This window comes from Sphaeramia orbicularis, chromosome 24 (assembly GCF_902148855.1).
Source record: "Sphaeramia orbicularis chromosome 24, fSphaOr1.1, whole genome shotgun sequence".
Classification (NCBI taxonomy): Eukaryota; Metazoa; Chordata; class Actinopteri; order Kurtiformes; family Apogonidae; genus Sphaeramia; species Sphaeramia orbicularis.
The window spans coordinates 33,473,957-33,493,824 of NC_043979.1; the positions used below are offsets into that span (position 1 = coordinate 33,473,957).

Here is a 19,868-nt window from a genome sequence, read left to right on the forward strand (position 1 = left end):
AGCACCCATCACTGCTCTAAATAAGTCATGTTTCCTCCCACTGACACAGAAAAGGAAGTGTAAAGGTTAAGAGATTATGTTATCGGATACAAAATAAATATGTATAACAGATACTAATGTTCAGTCTGACCTTGACCGCTGGAATGAAAAGCTCGTTGACGTGCTTTTATTTTTTAATATCTTTCCTGCTGACAAACGAACCTTATCAGTCATTTTTCACATTCCATCCTGTTGTCTTTAGGTATTTTATTTAGCTCTACAATCATGGCAAGTGACACACAAGCTTTACAATTTCATTTTTGATTTATTTTTACCTTCCTTTCTGAGGTACATTGACAAACAATTAGAAGCATTTTAAGAAGCGTCACAGAAAGCCAGCATATCAGAGCGCAGCATCACAGAAAGCCAGCCAATGAGAACGCAGCATCAGAGAACGCCAGCCAATGAGAACGCAGCGTCACAGAACATCAGCCAATGAGAGTGCAGCGTCACAGAACGCAAGCCAATCAGAGCGGAGCGTCACAGAACGTCAGCCAATGGCAGCACAGCGTCACAGAATGCCAGCCAATCAGGGTGCAGCATCACAGAACGCCAGCCAATCAGAGCAGAGCATCACAGAACGTCAGCCAATGAAAGCGCAGCGTCACAGAACGTCAGCCAATCAGAGCGCAGCATCACAGAACGCCAGCCAATCAGAGCGGAGCGTCACAGAACGTCAGCCAATCAGAGCGGAGCATCACAGAACGTCAGCCAATGAGAGCGCAGCATCACAGAACGCCAGCCAATCAGAGCGGAGCGTCACAGAACGTCAGCCAATCAGAGCGGAGCGTCACAGAACGCCAGCCAATCAGAGCCGAGCGTCACAGAACATCACCCAATGAGAGCGCAGCGTCACAGAACGCCAGCCAATCAGAGCCGAGCATCACAGAACGCCAGCCAATCAGAATGGAGCGTCACAAAACGCCAGCCAAAGAGAGCGCAGCGTCACAGAACGCCAGCCAATGAGAGCGCAGCATCACAGAACGCCAGCCAATCAGAGCGGAGCGTCACAGAACGTCAGCCAATCAGAGCGGAGCGTCACAGAACGCCAGCCAATCAGAGCTGAGCGTCACAGAACATCACCCAATGAGAGCGCAGCGTCACAGAGCGCCAGCCAATCAGAGCCGAGCATCACAGAACGCCAGCCAATCAGAATGGAGCGTCACAAAACGCCAGCCAATGAGAGCGCAGCGTCACAGAACGCCAGCCAATGAGAGCGCAGCGTCACAGAACGCCAGCCAATGAGAGCGGAGCATCACAGTACGCCAGCCAATCAGAGCGGAGCATCACAGAACGCCAGCCAATCAGAGAGCAGCGTCACAGAACGCCAGCCAATGAGAGTGCAGCGTCACAGAACGCCAGCCAATCAGAATGGAGCGTCACAAAACGCCAGCCAATGAGAGCGCAGCGTCACAGAACGCCAGCCAATGAGAGCGCAGCGTCACAGAACGCCAGCCAATCAGAACGGAGCGTCACAGAATGCCAGCCAATGACTGGTTACACTGGTCTACAAGGAAAATGCTTCCAGAATAAAAGTAATGAAATTTTACCACGAGTCACTGATAAAGAAAAATCAAGTCAAAAATGCTGGTTGGCTGAACTTTCCAAGATACAGCCTTGGGTCAAAATGTGAAATTCAAGAATTAACGAGAGAATGGGTTTGACTCAAAAGGAATATTTGTCTCAGAGCTACAAGATCTACTTCAAAACACTGTCTGCACATTAGAATACATTCACTTTACAGGTTCTATTTAGTGGAAGATTTATAAAACTATTATATAAATGTAAATAAACCAATATACATGTGTAATAACACTTAATCATATACCTTGAAAACATCAGCAAACCGGCACTTTTGTCATTTATTTTCCAATTAATCTTATCAAAATACGTAACATTTAGCACATTTAATCTCGAAGTAAATCATTTCTAAAAAATTGTAGACCAGTGTTATTTATTTGACTGCAGCCCAGACCATATCTGGCAACTTGACAAATCCTAACACAGACGTCCTGTTATAAATACAGCATCCTCTGTCTCAGCTGCCAGACCTCATGTATAAATCTGACTAAAACAAAAGTCTGTGCTTTAACAAAACAACACACGTGCCAGTACATCCGAATTTGAGTTCTGAAAAATCACAAATACTGTTCAGGATCATTTGCGATATATTTCAGATGTTCTGTTTTTTCTTGTTTCCTCTAGACCTCCTCGGTATCCGTCCTGCTCCGAACAACGGGACCCACGGCAGCCTGAACCACCTGCTGAAGAACCCGGTCTACCGGCCCGTCCACCCGGCCCAGCTCTCCCATGACACCCCCTGTGAGGCAAATGACCCCACCCCCACCGATGACCTGCAGTGCACCTGCAGCTTGCAGACCACGACGTCGGTGAGAACAGCTTCACCAATATATATATATATATATATATATATATATATATATATATATATATATCATATATCATATATCACCAGTATATGGGTTGTTTTTAGACACAGTAGTTCCAACACCTTCTAACCAAGGTAATAATAGTTTTGGATTTTTCATTATAGTTTAGTTTTATTTAGTTTGGACTTTTTTTTTCTCTAATTCAGTTAGTTTTAATTAGTCTTTAGAGCAGGTTTGCTAGTTTTTGTTAGTTTCTGTTATTTTCTAAATGTTTAGTTTAGTTTTAGTTTTTTTTTTATATCTTTTTTATATCTTTTCTCTTCTTCTCCGTCGTATTCACATAAATCCCAGACAGGACTCTGCTGCTTTCTCCCAACTTTAGTCTCCATGTTGAGTGGGGATGAGAGGACGACTCTAAATGACAAGTGACGAGAAGTGACAGACCGTTAAATATCATATAGTGCCAGCAGCTAAAATTGCTTGAGGGAAATAAATCGATTTTATATCAATCCGACATTGACAAAGACGAAAACGAAGGGAATTTTATCCATAATTTTTATACATTTTAGTTAGTTTTGTAAACACACAATACAGTTTCAGTTAGTTATCGTTTTTTTCTTTTAATTATAGTTTTTATTTATTTCAGTTAACGAAAATGTTTGTATAATTCTAGTGTTCATCATTTCATTAGTTTTCGTTAACGATAATAACCTTGCTTCTAACCCAGGGGTGTCAAACATACAGCCCGTGGGCCAAAACCGGCCCACCAAAGGGTCCGATCTGGCCCATTGGATGAATATGTTAAAAGCAAAAATTACATTGAAGACATTAACTGTCAAGGATGTTAAAATCATTTTAGTTCAGTGTCCACATACAGCCCAATTTGATCTCAGAACAGTAAAATAATAACATAATAACCTATAAATAATGATGACTCCAAGTGTAAAAAGTAAAATTACATGAAGTTTTGGTAACAATCTATAATAAGTACACACTATGAAGCATTAGTTAAGCATTAGCAAATACTGAATTCATTATTTATAAAGCATATTTCTGACATGAATACTCATTAGTATATGGTTTATAAGCATAGTTATAAATGTTTTACTATTACTCATTCATAATCATAATCATTCATCTTTCAATCATGCAGTTTGTTTGATAATCCCATGTGCTGTGTTTTTCCTTTGTTAGAATAACTCAGACTTTTGTGAGTGTTTAGGCATTACCAACCTTTAAATCTCATTTAAAATGCTTTATATGGCATAAATAGTGCACACTTTAGATGAGCTCACACCATAGACTTAATTAATGAGTAGTAAGTGCTTTATAACTACCTGAAATACTGAATTCCTGTATTAATAACTGTTTATATGACATCTATTGGAAAATAAATGTGTGAGTTAGTATAAAATACACACTAACATATTCACTAACCATTAGTACATGTCTGAATAGTGTATGTGCGAGCATAAATGCACGTCATAACTGGTTTGTAAGTGATGCAATACTAAATGTTTAAATGCTGAATCCATAATTTATAAAGTATGAAAATACAATCATTAAGCACATTGTAGATGAGCTTATGAATGATGAGTAAAACCATTATAACTGTGCTTATAAACCATATACTAATGAGTATTCATGTCAGAAATATGTTTTATAAATGATGAATAGAATATTTGTTAATGGTTAACTAATGCTTCATAGTGTGTACTTATTATAAAGTGTTACCGAAGATTTTTACATTTACAAACTATCCTTTCATTTAAAAAAAAACTGAAAAACCACAGTAAATATGAGCAACCTGAAATATCCTAAGAGAAATAAGTGCAATTTTAACAATATGCTGCCTTTTACTAAATGTTTTGTGTCTTTGTAGATCCACTGTGATCTGTAAGTTGTAATGCACATGCGTAAATAATAAACTGAGGCAGAATATTGCTAAAATTGCATTTATTTTTCCTAAGAAATGTCAGGTTTTTCATGTTTTTTACATCTTTTTAAAGGATAGTTTGTAGATGTATACATTTTGAATATGTAATTGTACTTTTTTTTTTTTCAAATTGGAGTTATTTATAGGTTATGTTATTATTTTACTGGTCCAGTCCACTTCAGATCATATTATGTATGTGGCCCCTGAACTAAAATCAGTTTGACATCCTTGTTCTAGCATTTTTAATCAAGTAACAAATGATTTTGGTTTAGTGTGTTACTGTAATGTCCATAGTGTCTGCATCATATTATCATATTTGTGCATAATCTAAACCAGGGGGGTCAAACATGCAGCCCAGGGGCCAAACCCGGCCCACCAAAGGTTCCAGTCCGGCCCGCGGGATGAATTTGCAAAGTGTAAAAATTCCACTTAAGATATTAATAATCAAGGATGTCGAACTCGTTTAAGTTGAGGTTCCACATACAGAACAATGTGATCTCAACTAAAATAACAGCATAATAACCTATAAATACTGACTCCAAATTTTCTTAGTTTAATGTGAAAAACATATTACATTATGCCTATAAATAATGAACTCCAAATTTTTCTCTTAATTTTAGTATAAAAACTTACATTAAATGATGAAAATATTAACATTTGCAAACTATCCTTTAACAATAAAATGTGAAAAACCTGAACTTTTGACAGTGAAATTTTAACATTATTCTTCCTGTTATTAAATATTTTGTGTCTTTGTAGATCCAATCCGTAATATGTATGTATAAACGGTAAATTGAGGTGTAATATTGTTAAAACTGCACTTATTTTTCCTCAAGAAATTTCAGTTATTTCAGGTTATTCACATCATTTTGTTTGGATAGTTTGTAAATGTACATATTTTCATAATTGAATTTTGATTGCACAAAAACAAAAAGAAAAATTTGGAGTCGTCATTATTTACAGGTAATTATGCTACTGTGTTCCTGGTCCGGCCCACTTAAAGGTCAGTTTGAGCTTGATGTGGCCCCTGAACTAAAATGAGTTTGAAACCCCTGATCTAAACCTTTCTATGGTTCATCGTTTCCAATATTTGTATCTAAATGTATTAAACACTGTGTAATGTATGTGTTGTTTTTTCAGGAGGTTGATATGAACAGACAACTTCTAAACACTAATGCCAGTAAGTATCACTTCAGTTTGTTTCTGCATCTTTATTGGACAGATTTTCCTCTTCAGTGTGTTTTCCCACCATCACTGGGAAGAAATTCTGTAATTACTTTCCAGCATATTTTAATTCAAGTGGCCTGGTAGAACATATGACTTTTACATCTGCCTTCTGCCTCATATGTTTGTCTAATCACAGATATTTTCAGACAGGTACTGACCGTTGTATTTGTCAATCACTGATTAAATTCTGCCAGATGTAACGTGGACACGACTCGCAAAAGTTTAGAAAAGTGGCTTCACTGTGAATTTTTCATTTATATTTAGTTTATTAATTTGGACTGAAAAGAGAGAGCTGCAGAAGGAAGATGTGTGTTTTCACATTTTATCAGTTTTTTCCCCCAGATTTAAGCTTCTGCAGCTTTAAATTTAATGATTTTTTTGTTAATTTTATTCAAATGTAAGACAATTTTAACTACAATACTTAAAATTAACCATTATGCACTGTTGACCCCAAGTTGGAATGAAATATTTTTTACTTCTTCTTATGAAATTATGAAAATATCAGCACAATTTATTATGAAATTTTCTTTATTAACCCATAAAGACCCAGTGCTATTTTTGTGGTAGTTCCCAATGACTTTTTCTCTATTTTTAACTTTACTTAAGTAATTTATCACCATTTATTCTAATTTTATACCCAGTATTTTGCATTCTTTAGTGAAAATCAGGTGTTTTCCTCTATTTAATTTACTAATCATGTAGATGTTCATAAAAACTCAAGCTAAAGTTGAGGGTTATTATATCAAAATCAGAGAAAACGGAAGAAAAAGTGACTTTTTCAGTAAAATATATCAATAACTGAACATAAAAACAAGTGTCTCCATCCACTGTCATTGATCAGTTTCCATGGGTTTTACTGGTGAATCAATATTGTAGAAGAGGATGGTGTTTCCATGGTAACTACGCAGCCTCTGAACGTCCAAATGGGTCAAATCTGATGACCATTAAAAGATGACAAACTGCATTTTACAACAATTATTTACATGGATTGATAGTAGGATAAATGACAGTGGATGGAGACAGTGAGTTTATGTTCAGTTAATGATAGATTTTACTGAAAAAATCAGTTTTCTCTATTTTGATAAATAAGTTTTCATGAATATCTAAATCAAATATAGAAAATTAAATCTAGAAAATACATGATTTACAGTGAAACGTTCAAAATACAGAGGATAATATTATAATAAATAGTGATAAATCACTGAAGAAAGCTTAAATAGAGAGAAAAATTCATTTGGGAACTGACACAACAGTAGCGCTGGGTCTGTGTGGGTTCACCTGTTTATAAATGTTATTTTTACTAACTGTTTATAATCGAATGTCTTTGTTTATGTGTTTGAACTGTGTAATCCTGTAACTGTGTGTGGTATTTGCTGCTGCTTATCTTGGCCAGGACTCCTTTGTAAAAGAGGTTCTTTATCTCAGTGGGATATTAGATAAGTCACCTACTGCACACTTTACTGCTACTTTATCTTTATTATATTGCTACTTCTTGGCACTTTCGCCGTTTTAACAAACTTGTTTATATTGTTTATATTTTTATGTCTTCATTTTTCTATTGTATTGACGCATGCTGTCTTGCACTGCTGTACACACTTGAACACAGTATGTTCTGTAAACAAACCAAGCAGGAATACACTCTGCAAACATCTAACTTTTACCAAGTGTATGTTTCTCATTTCTAGTCAGAATATCTCATCACACTTAAAATAAGACATAATCACCTAAAGAGGAACTTGTATGTGAGATATAAGAACTGATTTTTAGACCATGCATCTTGAAAAATTTAAATCAAGAAATCTTACCAAGATAATTTTCACTTGTTTCATTGCCAGATTTTTTTGCTTAATTCATGATTTTTTTTTTTGCTTAATTCAAGATTTATTTATTTTTTTTGCTGAATTCAAGATTTGTTTTGCTTAATTCAAGATTTTTTTTTGCTTAATTCAAGATTTTTTTTGCTTAATTCAAGATTTTTTTTGCTTAATTCAGGATTTTTTTTTTTTTTTTTGCTTAATTCAAGATTTATTTTTTTTGCTTAATTCATGATTTTTTTTGCTGAAATCAAGATTTTTTTTCTTAATTCAAGATTTTTTTGCTAAATTCAAGATTTTTTTTTTTTGCTTAATTCATGATTTTTTTTTTTTTTGCTTAAAGCGAAAAAAAAAAAACTGCGAATCGAACAAGTGAAAATTATCATGATAAGATTTCTTGACATAAGATTTTCAAGATCTATTGTCTAAAAATAAGTTCTTATATCTCACTTACAAGTTACTCTTTAGGCGATTGTCATATTTTAAGTGTGATGAGATATTTTGACTAGAAAAGAGAACAATACACTTGGTGAGATTCTGATTTTTGCTGTATACACTTGAATTTCTTCCTTGGGGGATCAATGAAGTATATTCAATTCAATATTTCCTGGTTAAAAAAGGTTAAATAAATTTTTTTAAAAAGTGGATAAAATCAGATTTCACTCCCAAACACAATAAATAATTGATTTTATGGCTGTTGTGGTGTTCATCTTCAGGTGTTAAAGCTGTGTTGCGGCGCCTCCACCATCCTTTTGGCACCCCTCATGTCGTGCAACCAGACTTCGTTTTCTGCCTCCTCCATCACTCCGACTACCTCAACGGGTACAGCAGAGACCGCCACATGCCCCTCTGGGTGTCGTACACCATCGAGCCCCTGGTGAGCTGCTGTTCGGAGCCTTCTTTTATCTCTAAACATAGCCTGCTCAGTTGAGTTGTCCCGGCTGTGTTTCTGCTGTGGTTACGGTTTTGGCAGGAAAATATAAGAGGTTGTTTAGTAACTGAATCTCTTCTCCGAGCAGCTGTTACTCATCTTCTGTGCATATGTATGCTCAAACACTTCTTGTCTTTCTCATTATGTGGTTGTGCTTTAGTGTAAATCATGACCTCAGGCAGAGTGATGCATTCTCAGGAGACTTTCACTGTTCTAGTCAATCCTTTTCCAGATACTGTACGAGCTAAATCGGGCTTTTCTGCATTCTCCGCGCTCGTTTTGGCTGGAAGGAATGGTGGTTTCGGTTTTTATTTTAGAATTGTGTCACGGCCGCACATGCATTGTTATGTTCAACCCACTTGTACACCTACAGAAAAGTCCATTTCACAGCCTGTCAAGATCCTGTGCTGAATTAACACTGACATTATCATTATGGAACTCCAGCTCCAGTACTGATGGAAAAATCATACTTTCATGTCTTACTTACTTTACATGTATTACTTTCGTCATGATATGAGCATTTGTGATAAATACGTAAAAGATATGAGGAAGAATAAAACCACACCATGCATTCACACTCCATAGCCATTATGATCTTCGACTACATTCCTTTCTTGTAGACAGTGGTGCAGCTTGCCATTAGGCAAGGCAGGCAGCTGCTTGGGGCCCCTAAGCCAGCAGGGGCCCCCAAAGGACCAACAGACTTGACACAAACAGTCTAAAGAATAAGTTCACTACACAGGGGCAGTGAGAAGTTGCAGTAACAACTAGCTGTCTCAAATTCTCTGAAGGGGCCCCCTGACTCCAAATTGCCCCTCCCTCACCTGTCTGTCTCTGTCAGAGTGAGATATTGTGTGCAGGTTGCGTGCTATTCATTTATTTATTTATTTATTTATTTATTTATTGCTTGGGGCCCCAGGGGACCCTTTCTGCGCCACTGCTTGTAGATGATGGTTCACCACCGTCCTTCCAGGTTTTAATAATGCACTGAACAACTGTTAGGCTAATTTTTGTAGTTTCAGCATCTCCTTCTGAAATGGTTGTAGTAGCAATGAGAGCTACTCACTGCATCAGTTAGAGACCAATGGAAGACTCTTACCTTTTATTTGCTTAGTTAAATTCTTGTGGGGGGGGTCTATTTTGACCAGGTAGTGTATTTTTAATTAATTTATTTTTTTTACATTTATATGTCGGAAAGAAACCTACAAAATTCTCAATTTCAATAAGTATAGATATAAACATTCTCCTAAAATATAAATTAATGACTGATTGTGCATAACATGAGTGTGTATTTATGCACATCTGCCTACTTTTTACTAAATTATTACTCTAACTACTGATAAAAATGATGACATAAGGTACAAATGAATAACATACATTAACAGTTGATATAACTTTGTATATCTATGAGCTCCAGACACTCAGTGCTCAGACGTCACTTATTCTGAAAGGTTTATGGCCGTCTTGTGTCTAGTTCTGGCTGCTGAAGTAGGGTTTGAAAATAGCGGTTTTTATGGAGGAGTCAAATTCAGCTCTGCAATAAAAGTTACCGCACATTTCATTTATGGGCTTAGATGAAGCTCCACCATCCATTAGATGCAGTAGCAGTAGTAGTAGTCAGTAAGCTAGTATTTCTAATGTTACTACTTTTTCATCTTGTAATTCAAATTCTCTATTTGTCATTTAACCCTATAACGCCGAACGTATCATATTTGATACATGAGTTTTGAAGCCCTCTACATGATCAGTGTGATATTGTTTTTCTTGAAAAACCTGATGTATACAATTAGACACATGCAATACACAGATAATCCACCAGGGGGGAGGAATTCGTTCACCAGAGGCTTTTCCAGTGACACTACAAGACTGTCATTAATGAGGAAGGAGGCAGAACTTTGTCCATTTTGAAAAGGAATTACCCATTTGTTAGACAGGTTTGTGTTATATTATGTTTTCGTTTGTTAAAAAATAATATTTGAGCATTGAGACCCGATGTATCAAATATGATACAAAATTGAAATTCGTACATGGAAATTGACATTTAAAAAAAAAAAAAAAAATGGGGGTTGTTCAGAAGGACCAATAAAGGCTCCAGTTTCAAAGAACTGGAATTTTCTGTCAATGATTTAATGGTTCAGGCTTTACAGGGTTAAATATTTCCATCACAGATGTAATGTAAAAACAAAATGATAATGCATTGGTCTCTAAAAAAAAAAAAAAAAACATGGATAAAACACTTGTAGACAGAATAAAATAGTGAGTATAAAAATCCATAAATAAATCTGTGATAAAAGTATAAAAAAAACTAATAGTACTAATCCAGTGTTAAAAAGAATTGCACTGAATATAGATGAAGCCCCAGCATCCATCAGATACCACTTTAGTTTGTAGTAGTAGTAAACTTGTATTTCTAATGTCCAATTGCCTATTTTTATAGTAATTGTTATTTTCTTTTCCTTTTTTTAATCTTCTAATTCAGATTCTTAGTCATTTAAACACTTCCATCATAAATGTAATGTAAAAACAAAATCACGATGCATTGGTCTCTAAAAAAAAACCAAACAAAACACATGGATGAAACACTTATAGACAGAATAAAAATCCATAAATAAATAATGCACGTAATGAAATATGTGATAAAAGCATAAAAAGCTAATAGTAGTACTAATCCAAGGTTAAAAATATTGCACTGAATGGAGCCGAAGTCAGTCAATATTAGCAAGGGTTTTTCTGAACCGGGGAACAGGGGCACTGCGCCCTCATACTTTTGACTAGCACCCCCTTACTGAAATTCCGATTTTTTTGTTGTTTTTTTGTTTTGTTTTGTTTTTTTTTTACCCCGAAGCTCACAGTTACACTATACACTTATAGTTAAATGCAACACAGTACTTACACAACATGCAAAAGCAATCTTTCCAAAAACAATCTTTTCCCGGCGAAACTACCACAGTAACAACACATGACAATGTGCCTGGTCATCAAAAACAATATAATTATTCCAAAACTATCATAAACATAGTAGGTAGACCGTCTAATGGTTCAAAACGACACGAATTGGCGTCTTTTCAGACCGCGGCGCCCTCATATAAATTTTTTCTAGAAAAACCCCTGATTAGCCTACACAGTGTGGCTGAGATTCCTCCATATATTGCGTAGGGATGCTCCGATCTATGTTTTTTCAATTTCGATCCAATCCAATATATTAATTTGGTTATTTCCCGATACTTTCCCGATACCCGATACTTAAGTAGACTACATAGCAAAAAATGTAAGTATAAAAAAATGCATTACCTTTCAATTAAAGCCATTTTTTAATTGAACTAATAATGAGTGCAGTCAGTACAAAAGGCAACAGTACAAGTGGCAACCTCCTTTTATTTACCTAATATTGTGCAATTAAAATATTAATAACTGCAATAACAGTATACCTACATAAATAAAATAATGAGCATAGCTGCTTCTTAAAATTATATTAAACACAAAATAAATAAAATATTGTAGGCCTGTTTTAGTGCAGCAGCACCACACTGTTAAAAGCATAATTCTCAGCCAATGTACAGTGAGACTGATTAGCGACATCGGGCTAACTTCAGAGGACCATATGTCAGTAGTAAAACTCATAGCTTTAACATCGTTTAACTGCACCATTAGCTGCGATGATACTCTTTTGTATAGTGTTGGTAAAGCAGTGTCTGTTTGGTATTTTCTACCAGGGATCAAATACCTTGGCTCAAGGTGTTCTATCAGGCTACGAAAGCCAACATTATCAACAACAGAGAGAGGTTGATTATCCAGTGCAAAGAAATTTATCACCTTCTCTGTAATCCTTTGAGCCTTCGGACTGTCTGTCGGAAGTTTTTCACGCCCCTTGAATGAATCAGTTATCCTCTGCTGCGCTTGTTGTTGTTGCTGTTTAGCTTGCTACAGCTCCTCATGTTCTTTCGCATGGCGTCTTCGTAAATGCCTGGCCAAATTGGTGGTATTAAACGTTGAAGGTTTTAGTCCGCCCCTCGGAACATCGGCTTCACATATGTTGCACTTTGCCGTGGCACTTTTTTGCGTCTCAAGTAAAAAGTACCTCCAAATTAAGGACATGCTTTCTTCATTTTTGCGCGCGGCACATTTACGGCAACTAAGCGGACGCGACTTTTGCCTATCTCAAAGAAAAAGAAGTCACTTCCGTCTAGTTGCCGCAAATGTGTGGACGCGGCCTCACTACTACTAAGTTATTTTACTATTCCGATACTATTGTATCGAAAGGTAGATCGGCGACGTCATGTCATATTCAGATACTTTCCAATACTTAATGAATTTGATATCGGAGGCCCATCTCTAATATTGCACTGTTTATCTCTGACACTTGTGTTTATCAGTCTGAAATCATTTGGGTAAAAACTAATTCTTCTTATACCTGTACATGTGGTGCTGTGCTGTGACTGGATCAATAAAATCCAAATGAATCCAAACAGTGTAAGTCTAAGTGTAAATTTTCTCCACAGCCTCATTCAACAGAGGAATGAAGTAACAATATTATGTAAAAATAGTTGTGCAAATAGAAACAGTGTGCTCCCTTCACTGACCCGGACACACAGGCGAAGTTAAACCAAACCCTGTTACACAACACCCCCCAGTTCTCCTGCAGAGTCCACCACTCACTGATCCTCTCTCTCGCTCTCTCTCTCTCGCTCTCTCTCTCTCGCTCTCTCTCAGACCGGAGTCCAACCCCTGAGCCCAGATTTGGAGTTGTGTGTTCGTGCTGACGTCCGCATCCCACCACCCGCCAGCCAGATGTGTCGACGCTCCGGCTCCGACCCCGCTCTGTCCTACGGCCTGCTGCATCCCCCCAGTGAGTGTGTGTGTGTGTGTTTCTTAGAATGTGTGTGTGTGAAGGGAGTCACAGCTTGTTGTCCCCAGCCGGGTGTTGAATTCAAGTTGACGTGTTTCAGAACCACATTCTCATGTAAAAATGTGCTCACGCTTTGAGGCTAACATTAAGAAGAAGGTCCCATCCCCCTCTTTAATGAGCTGGTGTAAATCCACTGGGATTTTAATGAAATTCAGGTTTCAGGTGCAGGCAGTTCCATAAAAGAAGACAAAAGACTCGAATTTCACTTCCTCAAAACATGTACAGTTCAGTATCAGCCTCCTTTTCAAAGCACATGTAGGTCAGATCAAGCGAATGTGAACATCAACACGAAAAGTAAATTTGCACACATCATTTATCAAGTGGGCTCATTTCTTAGCTAAAGATCTATATTTTATGGAACTGTTATCCTTTTTAGAATACCAATTGTAGAAAAAAAGTTACAACTGATTTTATCAATTGTACTTTTTACACCATAGCTCAGAGGTGTCAAACTCATTTTAGTTCAATTCCATATTCAGCAAAATTTGATCTGCAGTGGGCCGGACCAGAAAAATAACATAATAACCTAGAAATAATGACAACTCCAAATTTTTGTCTTTGTTTTAGTGTAAAAAAAAAAACCATTAAATTATGAAAATACTTACTTTTATAAACTATCCAGAAAAAAGACTGAAAAATTTGAAATTGAAATTTAAAAAATGTTAGAAAATTTAGTGCAATTTTAACAATATTCTGCCTCCACTTGTCATTTGTCCATGTGTATTATGGATCAGATCTACAAAGACACTAAACACTGAGGAACAGGCAGAAAAATTATTAAAATTGTGCTGAATTTTGTTTAGACATTTCAGGTTTTTCATATTTGTTTGGGTTATTCACATTTTAGTGTTACAGGATAGTTTGGAAATGTAAATATTTTCAGAATTTAATGTTATTTTTTGCACTAAAACAAAGAAAAAAAAATTAAGTTGTTAATTCTAGATTTTGTTTTGGCTTAATTCAAGATTTTTTTACTTGAAGATTTTTTTTTTTTTTTTTGCTTAATTGAATATTTTTTTCCCTAGTTGAAGATGTTTTTTTTTTTTTGGCTTAATTCAAGATTTTTTGCTAAATTTGAGATTTTTTTTTTTTTTTGGCTTAATGGAAGATTTTTTTTTTTACTTGAAGATTTTGTTTTGCTTAATTGAAGATTTTTTTATTTAATTGAAGATTTTTTTTTTTTTACTTGAAGATTTTTGTTGGCTTAATTGAAATTTTTTTTAACTTAATTGAAGATTTTTTTGGCTTAATTCAAGATTTTTTTTACTTGAAGATTTTTTCCTGCTTAGTTCAAGATTTTTTGCTAAATTTGAGATTTTTTTTGGCTCAATTCAAGATTTTTTTTTTTACTTAATTTAAGATTTTTTTTTTTTTTTTTTTTTAATTCAAGATTTTTTGCTAAATTTGAGATTTTTTTTTTTTTGCTTAATTGAAGATTGTTTTTTTACTTAATTGAAGATTTATTTTTTTGGGGGGGGGGCTTAATTCAAGATTTTTTACTTAATTCAAGCTAATTTTTTTTTTTTTTGGCTTAATTCAATTCAAGATTGTGGAATTTTTGCACTTGGCAAAAACATTCCAGGGGCCGAACTGGACCCTTTGCCGGGCTGCATTTGTCCCCCAGGCCGCATGTTTGACACCCCTGCCATAGCTCAAATTTGACGCTAAAAATTATACCTGAAAAATGTCAAAAATGTGTTCAATCTGTTGATTATATATATCAAATATTAATATATATATCAAATATTAAAGTAGATTAGTGTAATAGTTTAGAGTCTAAATAATTACATAAAAACTAGTCACAATATGAACCTGGAGCAAAAGTCTTGACATCAAATGGAAAATCTCATTTACGTTTATATCAAGTAGAGTCGACCACTGTTTTTTTTACAGAATTGTCCAAAAAATGACCACAAATCTTCAGCTGATTCAACATGCAGGTGTAGAACTGAAACAAATTGTGTTGAAGGTTTTGTTTTTATCCCAAATCGCTGACGTTAAAAACTGAACATCTTTTTTTTTTTTTTTTTTTTTTCTTTTTCCATCTTTTTTTTTTTCCGACTGACTTCAAACTTGGTATACAGCTTCTTTATGATGATGTCATCACAAGGTATTGCAATTATTTTGATCCGGATCTGATTCTGGATTTGGCGCAACTTTGAAAAATTTCCCCATTATAAGAGATAGGAAGTGGATTGATCCAATAAATCAGTAAGTATCAATGATATCAAGTTAGAATTTGAATTTTTTACAGATCTGATTGGAATATGACCAAAACATGGGCTATTTCTGTAATATAATAAATACACATAACTGGGTGAGAATAAATGGCATCGGGATACAATTCCCAAAGCTTTTAATTTGGCTGGTAAGCTACAGGGCCATTGGTCCTTTTATTTATTTATTTATTTATTTATTTATTATTATTATTATTATTATTATTATTATTACTACTATTATTATTATTATTATTATTTTCCCCTTTATCTATTTTAAAAAAGAAAACTTAATAAAGGTCAAGTCATAAAAAAAGTGAACATCTATCACATTTGAGTTCTTACAGGAGGTTTTGTGTCTGTTTCTTCTTGTTCCTAATCATTCGTGTTCTCTTAGATCTGAACGCCAAAGGTCCCGAAACAGACTCACTCATCACAAGCAACATGGTCCCGATGTTCCCAAAATTTAAAGGTGAGTCAGCACCACAAATATTTTAGGTGATGTTTACCTGCACTTCAACACGCCGCAAAGTCTCAGAGCATTTCAGGTGAATTAGAGCTGAAAATGACATTGACTCTGACCTGAAAAGACTCTGGTTTATGAGCAGAAGACGCAACGTCACGCTCTGTTTTGTTCAGCTGTTAAACACTGGAGTTTTCCGAAAGCAGGTATTGTGGTTCAGCCGCTCCTCTGAGACATTTTTATTGCTCAATATTATACTTTTGGAACCTGAATTTCTGAACGCAGCCTATACTTTACCCCAACTGGTTCTTACAGGAGTCCAAAGATCTAACCGCTGTGATTACATGGCACTGCTGTATTGAATTTAGTTTAGCTCTCGCACAATTAAAGGTTTATACTGAGGAGCTTTCCCTAAGTTAATCCCTCTGCCAATCTAGACACCGCAGCTCCTTTGACAATAAGATGTGTTATAAAAGTGGTTTTCTCTGTAAATAGACTCAAACAGACAATAGATGGCGTCAAAAAAATCCACATCACCATGCAAGATTTCAAAAAATATTTCAAGGCACACTGCAGGATTTGTGTAAAATAAAATTTCGTTATTACTCCATGGCAATTATTTAAAATACAGCCAATGTGTTGTGATCTCTGGTCTGCATCAGGGCTTTTTTCACACCTTCACATAATCACTTTAATGAACTGAAGGAGGGAGGTGTGAGGGGGAAGGAAAAAAAGAAAGAAAAACTAAATAAATAAATAAACAAATAAATGAATAAATACAAATGAAAATGTAAAAAATATAAATAAAAAAATGGTTTAGAGACAATAGATGACATCATGCGTACACTACAAACAGAAAGTTAAGGATTTTTTTTTTTTGTCTTTTTTTTGTCGTTTTTGCCATTTGTAAATAAAATTGTCTTTTCATTAAAAAAAAGTTTTTCAATTCACACACAAAAAAAGTTAAAAACGCTGTGCAGAATCCCAACTTAAAAAAAAAAAAGCCCAAAAATTAAAAATATCCTTAACTTTTTGTTTGTAGAGTACATTTAGTCTTTTCCATTATAAATGTATAAAATAAAGTGCCTGTTGCAAAACCACCTGTGTCATCAAACATCTGTGCAGTATTTGTTGAAACTTGCTGCTGGTTTTGGTGATTCATGGACTAAGAAGCCGAGTGTCTGAGATAAAACTGACTGTTTCTGCTGAGTATGACATGGAGTATGACGACAATCCCCTCAGGCGTGTGGTTTGGATCATAAATTATATGGGATCTACATAACAATCGCGGAAAAAATTATTAGACCACCCTTGTTTTTTTTTTCAATTTCTTGTTCATTTTAATGCCTGGTACAACTAAAGGTACATTTGTTTGGACAAATATAATGATGACAACAAAAATAGCTCAAAAGAGTTTAATTTCAGAGCTGATATCTATCCATTTTCCATGTTTTCTTGATAATAACCAAAATCACTTCAGTTCTTACATCAATATCTATGGCATTGTACTGATAAAAACAGTGCTTTTAGGCATTCCATGTTTTCTTTTCTGTCTGTTTTAGTCACATGATACACACAGGAGTTAGTACTTGATTGCATAACCATTGTTTGTGATGACTTTTGATGGTCTAAAAAACTAAACTAAACTAAAAAGAAGCTTAGCGGGGACCGTGCCTTTTCTGTTGTTGCCCTCAGTTGTTAGGCTCAGTCTCTACCTGTCTTTAAATCACATCTAAAAACACACTTTTTCTCATTGGCTTTTAATCAATGAGTGACATGTCTGTTTTTTTATGCAGTTTTTATCAGATTTTAACCCTTTAATGCATGAATTATAAGAACCTTAATCAAGATTTTTTTTTCCCTGTTTTCATTCCTCTTTAGGCATTAAAAAAAACAATGCGATTGAATTTTTTTTTTTTTTTTTTTTTTTATAAACCTATTTTTCATGGAATTGCAAAAATGTCCACTCAGCTGGACACCACGCGTTTAATTTTGAAGCCAAGAAACATGCATTTACCGATATACTGTGTGAAAACTATGAAATATTGACCCAGGGCCACCACAAACTGATTACACTCTATGTATTCATCATAACGTACTCCATGTGTCGTCCCCCACCCCACCCCCACCCCCACCCCCAGTCTCTCTATATCTCTATTGCTCTCTCTTTTCTCCTCCTTTACTCTCTCTCTTTAACCCCAACTGGTCAAGGCAGACAGCCATCCTTCAGGAGTCTAGGTCTGCTCGAGGTTTCTGCCCGTTAAAGGGAAGTTTTTCCTCGCCACTGTCACCAATCACAAGTGTTTGCTCCTGAAGGATTCTGTTGGGTCTCTGTAAACTTAATTTGATTCTGATTTGAATTGATAAAGCACTTTGTGACTCTGTCTGTGAAAAGTGCTCTATAAATAAAATTTACTTACTTACTTACTTACTAAATAAAAACATTTTTAATGCTGCAAATCTGATGTTTTCTCACATTTTAACATACTCTAATACTAGTCATTACCCACTTCCTGGGGGTAATATGCAAAAAAAGAACTTTTTGTTGTTAATTACAGTCTAGTAACAATAACAAGCAAGTGCTTTACACTCAAACATGTTACTACAGATAAGGTTTATCAAGAACAGCAAAGTTACAGTAATGGTATGAATTGCAATGTACTGGATGATGCATGAGCACCCAATGTGTTAGCTGATATGAAACTAAAACAACAGAATCCATGAATATACAAGAGAACAGCTTTGAATAGCTGTCCACTGTAGTGACCACTATGCATGAAAGGGATAATTTTTTGTCTTTTTGTTTTTATGATGGTTGTATTTTGTTGTTCTTAGCCCACTTTACACCCTGTGTTATCACCAATTTTATTTACTTATTTAATCCCTTGTTTTATGTTTGGTGTACAGCCCTTTGGCCAGCTGTGAAGTTCTTAAAGTGCATTATAAATAAAGTTGGTATGGTATGGTCTAATAATTTTTTCCAGGACTGTAATTGTTTAACCCATAAAGATCCAAACATCCACCAGCGACCAAAATCATTCACTGATGTAAACTGTTTAATACCTGTTGATCCATCAATCCTATCAATCCATGTAAATAATTTGTGTAAATTATCGTTTATCATCTTTTCATGGTCATCAGATATGACCCATTTGGACGTTCAGAGGCTCTGTAGTGAACGTGGGAAACACCGTCATCTTCTACAACATTGATTCACCAGTAAAACCAATGGAATGTGATAAACCACAGTGGTTGGAGACACTTATTTTATGTTCAGTTAATGATAAATTTCACAAAGAAAACAATCTTTTTCTAAAATTTTCTCTGTTTTTGATATAATAACCCTCAACTTTAATCTGAGCTTTAATGAACATCTACGTAATCAGTACATTACATACAGGAAAACATCTGATTTTCACTTAAAAATGCAAACTACAGAGGATAATATTAGAATAAATGGTGATAAATCACTTAAGAAAGGTTAAAAATAGAGAAAAATGAATTTGGGAGCTGCCACAAAAGCAGCACTGGGTCTTTATGGGTTAATCAGCTAATGTATTCTGCCCTCTTGTGGCACAGTGATGAATTGCATAACTGTGGTGTTTGAGTATGAACACATGGGTACTGTTTTGGGGGTATTTTGTTTTGTTTTTTTTGTGTTGATTTGTTTGATTTCTGTTGTTCACTTTGTCTTATACTTCTTTATGTGTATTCATTTTGTGTTGGCTTCAAGGACGTATGTTTTTTGTTTTTTTTTTGTTTTGTTTTTTTACTTTTATGGTATGTCAATATCGGTGTGCATGTATGTGTGTGTGAAGATAAGTGAGGTTAACTGATCCAAGAGACTTTATATTTCATATATTATGCTGATAGAAAGCTAAACGATAGACTGGGATTAAATAAATTATAGTTCCCCCCACTACTTTTCAAATGTGCAAATGAAGTC

At 35.2% G+C, this 19,868-nt stretch overlaps 1 protein-coding gene across 1 annotated transcript in view; it reads left to right on the plus strand.

Moving 5' to 3' along the window:
- Positions 1-19,868, plus strand: part of enpp1 (ectonucleotide pyrophosphatase/phosphodiesterase 1) — an 85,566-nt gene that overhangs the window by 60,388 nt on the left and 5,310 nt on the right. The window contains exons 16-20 of the mRNA XM_030127749.1: positions 2,245-2,429; positions 5,506-5,545; positions 8,123-8,283; positions 13,048-13,183; positions 15,857-15,931. Coding sequence (XP_029983609.1) covers positions 2,245-2,429; positions 5,506-5,545; positions 8,123-8,283; positions 13,048-13,183; positions 15,857-15,931 — 597 coding nt within the window. The remainder of the gene's footprint in view (positions 1-2,244; positions 2,430-5,505; positions 5,546-8,122; positions 8,284-13,047; positions 13,184-15,856; positions 15,932-19,868) is intronic.